Here is a 15,902-nt window from a genome sequence, read left to right as displayed (position 1 = left end):
AATTGGGTTCAGTAGATCTGCTCCTGACATGAGGCAACCAGGTGATTCTTGACATTACATTTCCACCTAGACCAAGCACTTGTGCTTTGCTTAAGTTAAGGGAAAAAAAAACTAATAATCACCTGCCAATCAACAAGAACAATTAGACATTTTGGGGAAAAGTCTTTCAAAGGAAAAATATAAATAAAAATAAAAGAAAAAAATCTTTGTTGTTATTTTGAAAATTGATATTTTTTTCCCCATTCTAAGATTCAGAGACTCTCCAAGTTACCAATTCTTCAAATGCCTATTTATTCCCTGATGAAACAAAGCTTCAGAGAGGTAAAATCTTTCCCGATCTCCACCCTGTTGCTAGAAGCAAAACTAAGACAAGCATATATGATCAGCAGACAAATGGCCCGCCAGTCCTGATATCCATTACTCATGACACCCCGAAACAGTACCTAGCAGTACCTTTCATGGCTGGTGGCGTATACACACTCTGCTTCCTTTGCTTAGGGGATGCATTCTGCGACTGTGGACAAGGAAATCGAAAGCATTAGACATGCATAAAAAGTACACCGCTGTCAGACCTATGAAGTAGATAAAACTGCACTGTATCTCAAAGGGCTTTGTGATGTCTCCCTGCCTAGAAGTAGCGCCGTAGCTGTAATCAGTTATGGACATGTTCGGTGGTATCACAGAACTCCAACCTATATAAACCAAAGGGTCTGTTTCATAATAAAATTCACATTTATTATGATTTTTAAATTTGTTTTAAAAATTTCATTATTAACATTAGTTTCATGTGTATGTGGTTTTATTACACTTATTTATTTGTCCTGTGTGTATACTTGTGGGTGTACACATTTGATAGTGCATGTGTGTAGGTCAGAGGACAATTTGTAAAGTTGCTTCTTTTCTTTTACAATGCAGGCCTTGGAGACGGAATTAGAGATGTCAGACATGGTAGCAAGTGCCTTAACCTATTGAATAGTCTTGCTTGTCCCCAGATAAGTTTATTTTAAGGAAATAAAAGGATATTAATTTAATTGCAAAAATACATGAGTTCTGATACAAAGCATTTTTCAAAAATATGCCAGTGGTATATATCTATCTCTATCTCTAACATTTATATCTATATCTAGAGAGATAAAAACATAATATATAGACATATATAATATATAGACATATATTATCTGCCTCTGTAATTAATGAGGATTCCAAAGGAAAAATTTGAGTCCTTCATTCATAAATGCAATCTTAAGTTGCCACATTCAATCTAAATCCTGCTTTTATTCAGAATGATGATGTTAAGGTCATACTCTTTTGTTTGTTCAAAAGCTAAGTCCTTTCTTACCAAAACCGCTATACAGCAGTATCATTAAAACACCCCAGAGCAAGTTTTCCTTTTAAAATAATAAAAATAAAAACATGATTTAGGGACCAAACCTCCATTCTATGATCATGTGGCATCATCTCTATATTATGAATATTTATTCTTTTATTTATATAGTTCATTCATCAATCAGATTGTGCCCAAGTGACTTTTTTTTTAAAACAATGTGTTTATTGAAAGGATAGAAATGAAGTGTTGCCTAGTATGCATGAAGCTGTGTATTTGGATCTCTATCATGTCATAAAACAGAGTATAGCTGTATATGTCTGTAAGCCTACCACCAGAGAGATGGAAGAAGGATGGTCAGAAGTTCAAGGCCAGCCACTACCATTTAGTGACCTCATCCTGGGTTACTTGAGACTTGTGTCAAAAGGAAAGAAAATATATCTTAGATCATATTTTAATGTGATTGTTGAAAGGGTCCTAATCAATGAGTTCAAGTGTTTGATGTGGTCTTCACTGAGCCAAACTGAAGTATGAATCGTTACAAGACATATTTGAGGGGTGGTGTTATGTTTCCATGCATATAAGAAAGAATCTGAGGTGTAGAATCTTAAATTATTTTTTGAAATTTTAACTTAAATTGAGGCATATTTATTTACGCAAGCTAAATTGTCCTTAAAATCATCGTCCGGATGATATGTATTATTTACTGATGCAAAATAAATCCATCAAAAAGAGAAGGTAAGAAAATTGTAAGGGCTACTTGTCCAATGCTCAGCATGGGAGCAAGCTGCCCAGAAGATTGCTGTTGCCCTTTTACTGAGGATGAAACCCAGGGTCTCACACACGAAGAGAGTGGTACCCGTCTGCATTAACACTAACTGAATGGGTGATTGATGACTCTGAAGGGTCATTATTGTTTCAGTTATGTCGGGCTGGTCTAGATTAACAGCCACGACCTCTGGGATTTCATGTATCATTTTCCATATACACACTCTAGGGTAAGTAGAAAGTTAATGCTACAGAGACGTTATCTTGTCTCTTAGTAGAATAATGAAACATAGTGAAACCTACTTTACATAAGTGCTTAGTTTTCAAAGCCATCTTGCACTTACTTTCTCAGCTAATTGTTTAAAAGATGTGCAAAATGTTATTTGATATTTTGCCATTTCTAGAACTTATTCTTTGGGTGCCGTATGCTTACTCATGGTCATGGAAATCGCTTCTACCCACAACTCTTTCATTCTCTCTTTGTTCCATTACTGGATTTATATAATTCTTCATGTTTTCTGTACTGAATCAGGTCCCCCAGTCTCCTCTGTCTCCTAACTTGTATCTGAATTCCGTCTGAATATAGACATAAAAAAGCTGAGAACTGTACAAGATTCAGACTGGCACTGAATTTGCATTTGAACACGTTATTTGCTGAACCTATAAGTTCTGGTTACCAAGGCTCCAGAGGAACTCATTTTACCAGTACTTCAGCTATGGCACTGTGGTGGTTTGAATATGCTTGGCCCAGGGAGTTGCACTATTCGGAGGTGTGGCATTGTTCGAGTAGATGTGGCTTCTTTGGAGGAAGTGTGTAACTGTGTGTGCGGGCTTTGAGAGCCTCTTCCTAGCTGCCCGAGGACGTCAGTCTTCTCCTGTGTGTCTTCAGAACAAGATGGAGAACTCTCAGCTCTTCCAGCACCATGCCTGCCTGGATGCTGCTGTGCTTCCTGACACAGTGATAATGGAAACCCTAACTAAGACAAGGGCTGACTTGGGTTCTAAATAGCTAGAGACCTGTTAAGATGTGCCTGGCACTCCCTCCATCTCTTTGCTCCTGGATTTCCGTGTAGCCTAGACCTGCTTATCATGTTCACATAAAATCACTCAGGAAATTAAACCTATCAGTTACATATCTTACCACTAAAATCAGGGTTTTAATTTAGAAATTTCTGCAGGGCTTGTAGTTTCAGCAAGGAACAAGGTAACAGAGAGGCAGAGATTTTTGTCAAACTGCTTTACTGCCCATTTGGGAAAAGCAACTTAAGTACTGTCCATACATTATTTAGTTCATTAATATCATTGTCACCCACACAGGTAATACTAATGTAGATGCGTGCCAAAGAATTCTGTTTGACTGAGCCTGTGTGTGAGACCCTGGATTAGATCCTCAGAATAAGAGGAATAAACAAAACAATACTGTGTTTTTAACAGATGTATACAAAACATAGGGAAACTTACTTCTTGTGTGTTAGTCACCCTCTTCTCATCAATTTCTGAAAGAGAAGTTAATATAATTCATTAGAAATGTAATTGTTTTCCTCATAACTGCATGCTAATATTTTCAAAAACATATATAGAAACATTTAAACAACTGCCGTATGCTTATATAACAACTGTGAGGTAGGTCTGAGAAGGACAGGGAGACAGGTAAGCTGTGTCCTGAGAGATTTTTCTCCCAAAAGTTCAAGAAAACACATGGGGAAACCATGTCCTTGACAACCCAGATTGCAGCCTTCAGCATCCAGAGAGGACACCAGGGAGATGACTCAGAGCTGTGACTGTGTCAAGACATGCACATCCTTCTGTTCTAATCTATTTTCCTGCATTTACCAATAATTTTAGGATATTGCTGTTCAAGGGTCTTCAGGGTTGTCACAGGCAAGCCCTGATTTCACTGTCAGCTTAATCTCTATGACTACTCAGAAGGCAACAGCCTCCCTTCTACTAGGCTCTATATAGAGCCAGCAACTGCCAATCCTTTCTTATGAGAATGTTAACAGCCTTCTCACAGGCAGGGGGAGGGGCGTGATTGTGTCTACCACTGAATGGAGACCTGTTTGGAGTTGAGAGTCTTTCTTTCCTCCTCATCTTTATTTGGTTTCTGTCTTGAATTCTTAACCTATTGATCCTTCCTATTCTTTATGCTAGTCTCAAAACCAAAAGACTAATCTAATGGTCCAAAGCTGAATGAGGAGTTTGTCTAAGAATATAAACACCTTACGTTGCTGAATCCAAAATTAAGCCGGGAAAATCAGTAACCCTCCTATATACGAATGACAAACAGAGTGAGAAAGAAATGAGGAAACAACACTTTTCACAATAGCTTCAAATAATATAAAATATCTTGGGATATTGATAACCAAGCAAGTGAAAGACTTGTATGATTAAGAACTTGAAGATATTGAAGAAAAAAAAATGAAGAAAAATCAGAAGATGGAAAGCTCCACCACATTCATGGATTGGTAGGATTAATACCACGAAAATGACCATCTTATAAAAAGCAATCTACAGATTCAATATAGGCACAGATAGAGCTAGATGTACGATGCAGATACCCACAGCTAGCGATAGGTGGTAAACAAGTTTCTTTCTAGATATGAGTACCTATGTCTCCATGTACATTTATGTATTCTTTGTAAACTAACAACACTGGAAAGCTTCAACAGTACAGAAATTTTTGCTATCACATTTTCATGAAATACTGCATGTAACCCACTATAGCAATGCCAACATAGTGGTGGATTGTAATGCTAAATAACCACGTCAATCAACATTGGACTTATTATGATCTAGGGATTTTCAGTATCTGGGTTAGTACCTAATCTAACATTTTTAACATTCAAATGAGCTCTAATTATTATCTTCGAACATTTTTACTCATAAGACACATTAAAAGCATGTCTTTCCAGTAAGAACTATATCCATCATATAATTAAATAAGGCTTTCATTAGTTTTGTTGTTAAGGTGACAAAATTTACTTTGTTGTAAAAGCAAAGATGGAAAAAAACCAACCCAGCTCTAGATCTCCATCTTGAAAGTAAAGAATTAAAATTAAGTAAGCTCCAAATCAAAGGGACTCACACAGAGGTAAAGATCTTCAAAAACATGTTACCGATTTTTTTAAAATTCACTGATGATCCATTTATTTTCCTTCCTAGGTTGCTGTTGGGTTGGGGAGAATAATCCTTCCTGCCCTCCTGACACCTTATATAAATTCACAGTGTCTGCTCATAGGACACATTTACAAGATGAATAAAGACAAACACTGTGTTCCTAATAATTCTTACCATGGAAGTTGTCACCAACAAAGGAGACCCATAAAACCACATTCAAGTCTTGCCAGCCCTCTGCAACATAGTAATGACATTTACAGTGACCACATGTTCTCTTCTAGACTACAAATTGTGAGCCCTTGGCCAACTTTAGCAATTTTCAGGAATATTAGATCTCCAATAAAATAAGCAAAGAGATCCTTGTATTCAAATATTGTCAAACTTGCTCAGTAACCAAAAAAATAACATTACTTTGGGTGCAATTGAACAAGATAAATTGATGATTGCTGAGAAGCTTTATAGATAGTTACTCATAATTTTAAAACTACAAAATTTGGTGACTAGGGATCTCTCTGCAGTTAAGAGCATGTGATGCTCTGTTCTCAGGACCAGAGTTTATATCGTAGCACCCTTGTCTGGTGACTCACAAATTACTATAACTGTAGCTCCAAGAGATCCAATGTCTCTTCTGGCCAATGTAATCATATACTCATGCAGATACAGACACACCAGCACAGATACACACATAGACACAGACTCATTCATAGACACAGACACAGACACACAAAAACACATACACATACAGACACACACAGCTATAGGCACAGAGACAGACACACACAGACACACAGACATTCACATATGCACACATAAACATAGAGACACACAGAGACACACATATAGACCCAGACACACACCAACACAGATACACATAGACATATAGACACACAGACACATAGAAATACACACACAAATCATAGTAAAGCTATTAATTTTCCAGAAAGAGTTACAGAGTTTTTACTTTTAATCCTCTTCTCTTTCAATAGCCAAATGCCCAGAAACATCATCATGCTAAGTGATTCAAAAGGGAATCAGGACAAATAAGGATCTTTGGCTTTGACTTTACTCTGTGAGTTTCTGGAGACTGGGAAGAAATTAAAATCAAGGTGTGTGTGTATGTGTGTGTGTGTGTGTGTGTGTGTGTGTGTGTGTGTGTGTGTAAGTATGCATATATATGAGAAATTCATATAAATTCTCATATAATGGTAAAGTCATATTTAATATACTCTTTGATAAAATTATCCTCATGAACCAACTAAAACCAAAAAGAAATGAATGATTTAAGCAGGGCATCTCTTGCAGAACAGAGCTAATTTATAAATAGAAGGCTCTTGTGGGGAGAGATACAATTTCCAAGGCTAAACTCAAAAGATGCAGACTCCTCATGTATTTAGATAAACAGGGTCACTTGAGCCTTTAGTTTAAGCAGCTATTTTAGAAATGCAAATGGGAAAAGTCAGTTCAGACAAAATTGGAGAACTTCAAGTAAAAACAGTATTGCAAAATGATGCACTGAAGACCTGTTCAAAGGGAAGAGCAGTGACCAGCTCACCATAAAAAAGAAATGACTGGGAAGATGAAGCCATGGGCAAAGGGAGTCAAACAACTCTAGGGACCTGAGACATTAAAAGTAACAAACAAACAAGCAAAAGCGCAAAGGAATAACCAGGTGAGAAACCGGGTCAAAATGGATCTGGATCCCAGAAGTAGGTGAAGCAGCTGGAATTGTCAGAGCGTCTGTACAAAGAATGACTTCCTGTGTGAAAGAAACAAAAGCCAGACTTGCAGCCCGGTATCAAGAATGCACAATTTTTCCTGCTCCTGGGGAAAAACTCCTACACACACAAGATAGTCAGCAAAGAACGGGCTGCCATGGCTGGCTGCTCAGGAGCTGGAATAGAAATGCCAATCCTTTCCTCAACATGTGAAAGGCTGCTTGAAATAGGGACCTGTCGCCTCACTAAACTGGAGCCAGGTTCCATGTAGATTATACCATCAGGTGGCATGAGAGAAGTCGTTAGCATGACTAACCATAACCAAGGTAGGCAGAATTCATTAAAATAGGACTGAACTTTGTAAAACCACCATCAGTGTGTGTGTGTGTGTGTGTGTGTGTGTGTGTGTGTGTGTGTGTGTGTTTTAATAGGACCAGCAGATAACAGTGACAGTCGCTTGTCACAGCATTCCCTTAGTGTTATCTAAGCATAACTCACAATGATAGGAACACACATACACTCCAGTGTGGAGTAGACAGAGAGAGAGACAGACAGAGACAGAGACACAGAGACACAGGCAGAGAGACAAAGATACAGACAGACAAACAGAGACACAGAAAGAGACAGAGAGACAGGGACAGAAAGACAGACAGGTGGAGAGAGGGGGGGAAGAAGAAAAAGAGGAGGAGGAGAAGGAGGGAGAGGAAGAGGAGGAGAAGTAGGAGGAGGAGGGGCTGGACACTCCTATCCTAGCAGGAAGAAAACTGAGATTTTTTTTTCAATATTTTCTTCCTGTTACACTGACATCCGTCTGTCTGATCATTTATCATGAGTAACTCCTTTAAAATTAAGCCTACAAAAAAGATAAAATGTGTTTCTGAAATGAGGGACTTTGAGAGGTAATAAAAGCTAACATTTAAAATGCTAACATTTCTGTAAAACACAAAGTCACTTAATACATTCTACTAATTTTATCATTAAAATTATAATTCTATAGTAGATGACTTAAGATTTTCACAAAATATAATATATGTAATATTTATAATTATGTCAATATCAAAAAGAATTTATGGAAAAAATTAGTCATCAATCTAAGATATCACATTTATACCCTTATAACCCCAACCAAATATTATGAATGCCTAAATTTACATTGGGGTAATAGATTTGGGGGTGTTCTAGTTACCTATCTGGCTAGTTAGTAATCCTGATCCTGTGAGCAAGTAACATTTATATTTACGTAATATTGTATAAGTGTCTTCTAGGGCAAGAATATTCTTCTAGGTACAAAATTTCTGCATACTTTAATAACAAAGCTGGAAGTTAATGATAGAAGTCATGTAGATTTAAAAAGAATGAATATAATAATTTCTTGACTGATTATTTTTATGTTTGTCAGCGGAGATCCCTAAATGCATGTGCTATTTAGTTATATGTGCACTCTATAGTATGTTTGTGTAAATTTATAAAATTATTTTTGTTGCTACTTCATATTGTAACTTTGCTACTGTTGTGAATCATAATGTAAATATCCAAAATGCACAATTTGTTATGTGATTCCAATAAATGGGTCATCTGGGTCCCAAAGAGGTTGTGACCCCCATGTTGAGAACCACTGGTCTAGAAATAGGAGAGGGTTGAGGAAATGATGCAGGTGTAACATGCATGTTACTAAGCAACAGGACCTGAGTTCAGTACAGATCCCCAGCACCCACACAAGGGTACTGAGCACAGCAGAGCATGTCTGTAATCTAGCACTAAAGAAGCAGAAATAGGTAGAGCCCTAGAACTCACTGGCTAAGCCAGTCACTGAGAAAGCCAGTCTCATAGTATAAGGCAGGAAACAACTAAGAAAAATAACACACGCACACACACACACACACACACACACACACACGATGGGGAGGATCTCACCCATACATGGTCTGGACCATGGGATATTTCACATTCATCTTATATGCTAATTTCTTTCTGAATGTGAATATGACAATTTGTTCCTGAATTATTACTGATTAAGAAAGTGTGCTGTAAGTTCATTTGTATAGGTCTAGTAATAATGCTCAAGGCATCTTTCAGTTATACATCCCTCTTTTTAGGAAATAGAGTTACCCAGGCTAGCAACAAGCTGTGGATATGACCCTAAATCCTTGGCATATTTTCACTAGCTTCTTGTTTTGATCTTTGCTAGCATATGAAAACTTAGTTTTATTTTATATGAGAGTAGCACTTCAAAAAACAACTTACAGGGTTTGTGTGTGTGTGTGTGTGTGTGTGTGTGTGTGTGTGTTCTACAGGTTTAATTACAAGGAGACTGTTGCTATGTTTGGCAGTCTCTAAAGGAATTTGCCATCAGATCGCCAAAAATGGCAGTGAAATCTAAATCGTTGCCTTTTAGCTGATTCTCTATTTCCTTTCACATATTTGAAGATGAGACATCCTTCTAAAGACTTCAGGAATACATCTAGTGCTCATGTGAACCGACAAGGAAGGGCAGGGACTTCACAGAGGGCTTTGTGCCTACAAGTTCAGGATGGATCAGCACAGTGAGTTTCCAGTACTAAATAGGAATAAACCAAGTGCAAACGAGGCACGGTTGCATTGCTGAGCACAGCTGAAGCCCTTAGATTTGTCATCAGCATTGTGGTTCTGGTACCCTGGTTCAGAATAAGCATGCTTAGCATTCTGGATACATCTGCCCTGCATTTATTACAAGATGCAAAGGACTGAACTGACTGCTGGATACTTCTTCACATTAGGACTAGGTGGAGTAGGGCTCTCTTTGGGCAGCTATGGTGACCCCTCTCACACTGGCTTCCCCAAATCTCCCACTTAGCAATGCCAGCCTCAGGCATAAGCCCTTTGACTGGAAGCCGGCCCCGCCCTGCTGGAGGCCTGTTATTCAGGGCATCGAATTGAGCCACTAGGCAGTGGTTTCTTCTATGTTCTCTTGTGCACTTCCAAATTTTTTTGTCACAACTGGGGTCCAAATGGAAACCACCAGAATAGTGAATTTATGTGCAGTGGGAAGGGAGATGTAGAGAAAATAAACCGCGAAGCCTAGCTCCAGCCTGCTGTGCCAAGAGCCACTCGGCCATATTTTCTCTTCAACGTCACTTCCAACTTTCCTTCTCTCTCTCTCTTTTTTAAATTGTAGATAAACTCATTACCAAATAAAGTTTTCCCTAGAGTCCTCTATAAACTCATTTTAAGGGCTACCCAATAAGACCAGGGTGTATTGTATGGACTGTCTGTACCAGTGAGAAGAAAATGGCAAAGAAAACCCTCGAGATGATGTAGATCACTCAAGCACTGTTGTCTTATGACTCCAAATTATCTTTCTGCTCACCTGTCTTAGTTTCTGTGTCTGTTTTCCAGCAGATGATCAGAGAGCAGAAAAGGCAGAGCCTCTGCAGTGCCCAGAACACGTTTTCATGAGTCTTCCTGACTTTTATGAGTTTAGCTTCTCTTATTAAATATTAGTTATCCTCCCACACTCAAGTTACTGGCGGACCTAAAGGCTGCTGCATCTTATATTTCATCGGGCTTGAGGCTGTTTTTTTTTTTTTTTTTACAAGTTTAGGTTTGAATTTGTCACATTTCTTCTAGGAAAACAATTTTATTTGAGTTGGTAGCAATTTAAACAGCAACGTGATAATTCAAAAAAAAAAAAAAAAACTCCATGGAAACAAAGACTGAGAGAATCAATGATAAAATATAGATTTTTACATTAACATAATACATCAACATAAAGATAATTCTCTGATGTCTGATGTTCTGGGAAATGTAGAGAAATCAATGGAGTAGCTAATAATAAGAATTCAACATAGTTCAATACTGCATTTTGTGCCATTTTTAGCTATAGTTTCTTCCAAATAGTCATAATTTAAGTAATTGTGGTTTTAGACATTTTGAATCATTACCATTTTATCTGCTTTTTACTTAAAATAGCACACCACTATTTGTTTTTAACAGAATTCCCAAATGAAGTCTATTGGCTGGCTATGAGTGGAAATGACTAAGCGGGCCAGCATTGGGGATGGAGATGGTGGCATTTGGAGAATACCCACTTTCCCTATGAGACATGGGATAGTGCATTTGGAATAGGATTGGCTGTTCACCAATATTTGGGATAACGATTTCTGCTTCCATGCCAGAGAAATGATTCCTCTTTCCCCCAACAGGTTGCTAACACTGCCAGTGACTTACTGAACCTTCCTTGAGGTCTTCATAAAACGTAGTTTCCATTTCTAGAGAAGATAGCACCATACAAGCAAATACACAAATTTTTTTAAATTTATTATACATTTTATTTCTTGTCATGAATTTCCAGGTTAAACTTCTAATCTCTATTTCTAATTTGAATTGTGAACAACTTTGGGGGCTACAACTCATAAATAGAATCTATAAGCACACGCATACACCTACATATATCTGGCTACAGACATATATGCTCTCCACATACACATGAAAAAGAGAAAAGATGCCTCACAGGTAGCATGGTGCTTTTCAGCTTTATGAAGAAGATGCAGGACAAAGGGTACAAAATTTCAATTGCAAAGGTTAAATGACTTAAAAACTAAAGTATAGCATGAGAACATGGTCAATATTGTTATATTGGTAGTTTACCCACCAAAAGTAGATTTTTGGTGCTCTTTCAAAGAGAGAGAGAGAAAGAGAATGAAGGGAAGGAAAGAAGACAGATGCAGGGGGAAAATCAATTATCAAGTCTGTTTTAAGAAATTATCCTAAGAAGTAGGTGGTCGGTCACTGGGCTGCAGAAGCCATCCAGTTAGGATATGATGGCAGTATTCAGGCAATGGGTGATGAATCATTGAATCAGGCTGGAGAAACGATTAAGTCAAAGAACAGCCAAGCTTTGCTTACTGACTGGATGGGTGGGGATGCAGGGACCAGCAACAAAAGATAGAGGCTTAAAGATCACATCCAGTGTCGGAATCAGATTTTGAGTTTTCATGAAATTGTTGGTTTTGAGGTGATTGTTGATTATACAAGTGGGAAAAATCCAGAAAAAAAAAACATGCTTGGGACTGAAAGCCCAGCAGGACACAGAATGAGAAAATAGAGAGCTAAGACAAAGGCAGAGAGGTAGAAAAAAGGGCTTGGTGAAAGCTCTGCCTGCACAGAGTTCAAGGAAAGGCCGAAAAAGCCGGACCCATAAAGAGACAAGAGCAGCCACCAGGGAGACTGGAAGCTTCATTGATGACCTACATGGAGAGTCCTTTCCCAGAGTACACCTGAATCTGCTTGGGGGCCAGCAATCTCTCTGAATATGTGGTGTATGCTCAAAGCATCTATGTGGCATCTGCTTTCTATGCAGATCATTTACACATCATACCTGGCCTTATATGTGATAAGAAATATGGGTGCCCCGTCTTGTCCCCAAAGGAATGACATTGTAGCATGTTAATCAAACATTTTAGCTTGTGTTCTTGCTTTCTTTATGGCTCAGCACATAACAGCCATGCTTCGGATCTTTGGAGCAAGCTTGGCAGAAGGTCACGGGTGTCATAAGACTCCTTGGAAATCAGTTCTTACTAAATAAAACATTAGCGGTTCAAGAAAAATAATTTAAGAACAGATGGACCAAATTTACTTCCACACACATGAATCTGAACATAAAGTGGTTGACCAAACACATTTCACATTTCTCCAAGTAGAACTCTATGAATATTAAATTGAGAGAAAAATGCTGAGCTGTATGTTCTGCTTTTCTGGTACTTGCCCATTATCCTTAATACTCATTTTCTTTTCAAGTTTGTCTATTGTTTTGGGTTGCCTACACACATTTAAGGGCAAGGAGAATGTCTTAATATGAACATTTTTATCTCCATTTTTTTAAAAATTATTTTTTGTTGCTCACACCTCTCAACCTTCTCCAGATTTTTAAAATGGCTAAAATTAAACAGTTGAAAAAAAAAACCAACTTTTTGATTTATCTCCAATTAATAGGGTTGATGCCCCTGCATCTTCTTCAGTTAATATTTTCCAGTTCCTCAGTAGTGTTGATGTGACTTGTCATCTGCCTTGTTTGACATTGTGATGCTCTGTCTTAAAAGCTAGGATGAACTAAGGTTCTCAGGAGAAAAAGCCATAGCTGTTTTAAAGATTACATAAAGCTCAGAATTCTGGAATTGTAGAGCTGAATGTTGCAGATCCAGAACAAAATAATATAGGGATTTCTTCACACTCTTACCAATCACTGTTTATTGCTTCACTAAGCATCTCTCTGTTGGGCCTAACACCCTATCATGTGGATCTTTTTGAAGTGTGTTAACAAATCTAGCTTCTATCACTGAAAAGGCCAAGACTGTCATCATACAGCATCTGAAACCTATAGCAGAGATTTCCCACTGTGCTGTAACCCATCTACCTGATGTTCTCACCCACATGCTTGAAAAATTCCTTTATTTATGACTTTTTATGGCCTATAACTATGAAACTGTTTCCACATTAAAATGTGGTATTTGGACAATCCAAGTAAGCCATGTTCCAGAGGCATGATCACTCATATTTGGCTCAGGAGTAAAATATCTCTTTTTGCTTTTGGGGTAAGAATAGTTTTGCAATGACACTGAAAAGAACTGAGTGCATTCCATATCAACGTACAGGCCTTATAATTCTGTTATTGAAGTAAAAGAACCCATGCACTTGTTTATGGCAAACACATGCATCTTTCCTTTCTTCTGAGAGAATCCTGTCTCTAAAAGAACCACATGTAGGCAGAGTGAATGCTCCTAGGACAATGTGCAGCCAGCAGAGGACTGGAGGCAATAGACAAGATCTTCAAGCACCTGCTCTTCAGGTGGAAGCCAGTCAGTGTGATGAACATCCTCCACTTCTTCAGTTCGATAACTCTAGTAAGACAGCCTTATGCTTCTCATAGCATCTCGGCACGATAAAGTCTTCATTCCATACCACTTAAATCACTAGAGTGTCTTTCTCTTCTCTGTCTTGTTCTCTTTTGCTGTTTAGGATTACACCCCAAATAAACTACTTTCACACAAGTCCTTTTTCCAAATCATCATTCCAGATACTTCAAAGCTAATCACTGAAACTGCAGATTTGACCTATGCCCTGGAATAGTGTATGTTTGAATTCCATCAAACCAATATCAAGAATTGATCAGTTCTATTGATATTCCAATCTTTCATTTTATAATAAATACTTGTATTCTAGTTCTACAGATCCTTTACAATGGATATGGTTAACTAGTCCAAATAGCACAGTTGAGCAGGAGCATAGATATTGAGCATTGAATCCAGTACTCCTGATGAGTAGGAGACAAGGAGGCATAAGTATAGGAGAGGAAAAGACATCTTGACTCAGACCACTAGATGTCCATTCTTGGGAAATATGGAATAAAACCCACATCCCATCAAAAGAACACAGGTGAATACACTGACAACTAAACTACATACTACAAAACTACCAAAGGCATAGTATACTTAATCAGATATTATCAGAAAATGAGCTCAAACGTAAAGATATCCAGTTCCTGGGAGAATGGAGGACAAGTCTAACAGGATGGAGAAGATGCTTGGGCAACTTACTGATCTGCATGACTCTGTTGTCACCCTGGAAGGCTGAGTGAGAAGCTTTTGCATTCAGCCAGAGCAGCCAACTGTTGCATTAGTACCCTGGGATTAGCTCTCACCTTCCTGCATTCAGCCTTAGGCAGTTACTCTAATGACCCGATTCTCTTCTCCTGTATACTATTTTCTAGCTTTTCAGTCTATATAAATGGATGGCAAGTTTTCACTTTGCTCCTGAATCTGTCTAAATCTGCCTTTCCAGCTTTGAAGCATCAGCAAAAATTAAAGTTTGAAATAAAAAAATAAATCCTGTAACCAAACAAGATTTCTACCGGAAGGACTGTTACACAAACCCAGCCACAGAGCCTTCAACCTGCTTGTCCTGTCTGTAAGATGTGCTTGGATAAAGGTGGTACAGAATTTGTGGAAGTGGCCAACAATGACTAGTCTAGCTTGAGACGCAGACCACGAGAGGAAGCCCAAGCTTGACATTGCCTGGAGGGCCAGGAACCAGAGGCTAGACATCCCAGTCTAGACACCTAGGATAAAATTGAATGTGACCAGCATTAAAAAAAAAATCAATGAAATGATTTTGCTGTATTTGTAGACCAGAGCCTAACTTAATAGTCATCAGAGATGCTTCATCCAGCAACTGATAGCAGCAGATGCAGAGACCCACAGACAAACATTAGGCGGAGATTAGAGAAGTCCATGGGAGAGGAGAAAAAGGAATATAGGAACCAGAGGGGTTAAGAGCACAAGAGAACATGATCCACAGAATAAACTAAGCATAGGGGCTCACAGAGATTGAAGCAGCAGTTGGGGAGCATGCATGGATTGGACCTAGGTCCTCTGCATCTATGTTATGGTTGTGTATCTTGGTGTTTTTGTGGGGCTCCTAGCAGTGGGAGCAGGGGCTGTCTCCGACTCTTTTGCCTGCTTTTTGTATCCTTTTCATATCTTCCTGGGTTGCGTTGTCAAGCCTTAATAAGAGGTATGTACCTAGTCTTATTGTGATTTGTTTATGCCATGTTTGGTTGATATCCTTGGAAGGCCTGTTCTTTGCTAAAAAAACAAAAACAAAAACAGAAACAAAACCAGAAGAGAAGTGGATCTCAGGGAGAAGGGAGGAGAGGAAGGAGGGGAAGCTGCAGTTGGAATGTAATATATGAGAAAATAATAAATAAATAAATTCAAATTTTAACAAATCTGGAGAAAATATTGAGAGAAGAACAAAATATTAAGATGTTTACAGTGGAGTCCTCCTACTGCTCACTTGTGTGGTTAACAACTTGTGAGCTGCAGAATACGTTATAATTCAAAATTATTTTCCATTTCAAAATCACAGTCTTCGTGTGTGATTGCTTCCCCACCCCCAAAATGGGAAAATGGATCAAAGGCATAATAAAACGAGTGAACATATTA

General features: G+C 38.3%; 1 protein-coding gene and 1 long non-coding RNA gene across 2 annotated transcripts in view; one reads left to right on the top strand and one right to left on the bottom strand.

Annotated features, from left to right (window-relative positions):
• Ppp1r1c (protein phosphatase 1 regulatory inhibitor subunit 1C) overlaps positions 1-15,902 on the bottom strand; it is a 98,974-nt gene that overhangs the window by 46,787 nt on the left and 36,285 nt on the right. Inside the window, exons 3-4 of the mRNA XM_031373402.1 lie at positions 3,554-3,588; positions 454-514 (exon numbers count right to left, since the gene is read on the bottom strand). Of these exons, the coding sequence (XP_031229262.1) occupies positions 454-514; positions 3,554-3,588 (96 nt within the window). The remainder of the gene's footprint in view (positions 1-453; positions 515-3,553; positions 3,589-15,902) is intronic.
• The window catches only part of LOC116092038, a 45,418-nt gene that overhangs the window by 16,439 nt on the left and 13,077 nt on the right, over positions 1-15,902 (top strand). The window lies entirely within an intron of this gene.

The sequence above is a fragment of the Mastomys coucha genome, unplaced genomic scaffold (assembly GCF_008632895.1).
Source record: "Mastomys coucha isolate ucsf_1 unplaced genomic scaffold, UCSF_Mcou_1 pScaffold15, whole genome shotgun sequence".
Lineage (NCBI taxonomy): Eukaryota > Metazoa > Chordata > Mammalia > Rodentia > Muridae > Mastomys > Mastomys coucha.
This window is presented reverse-complemented; position numbering and strand designations above follow the sequence as displayed.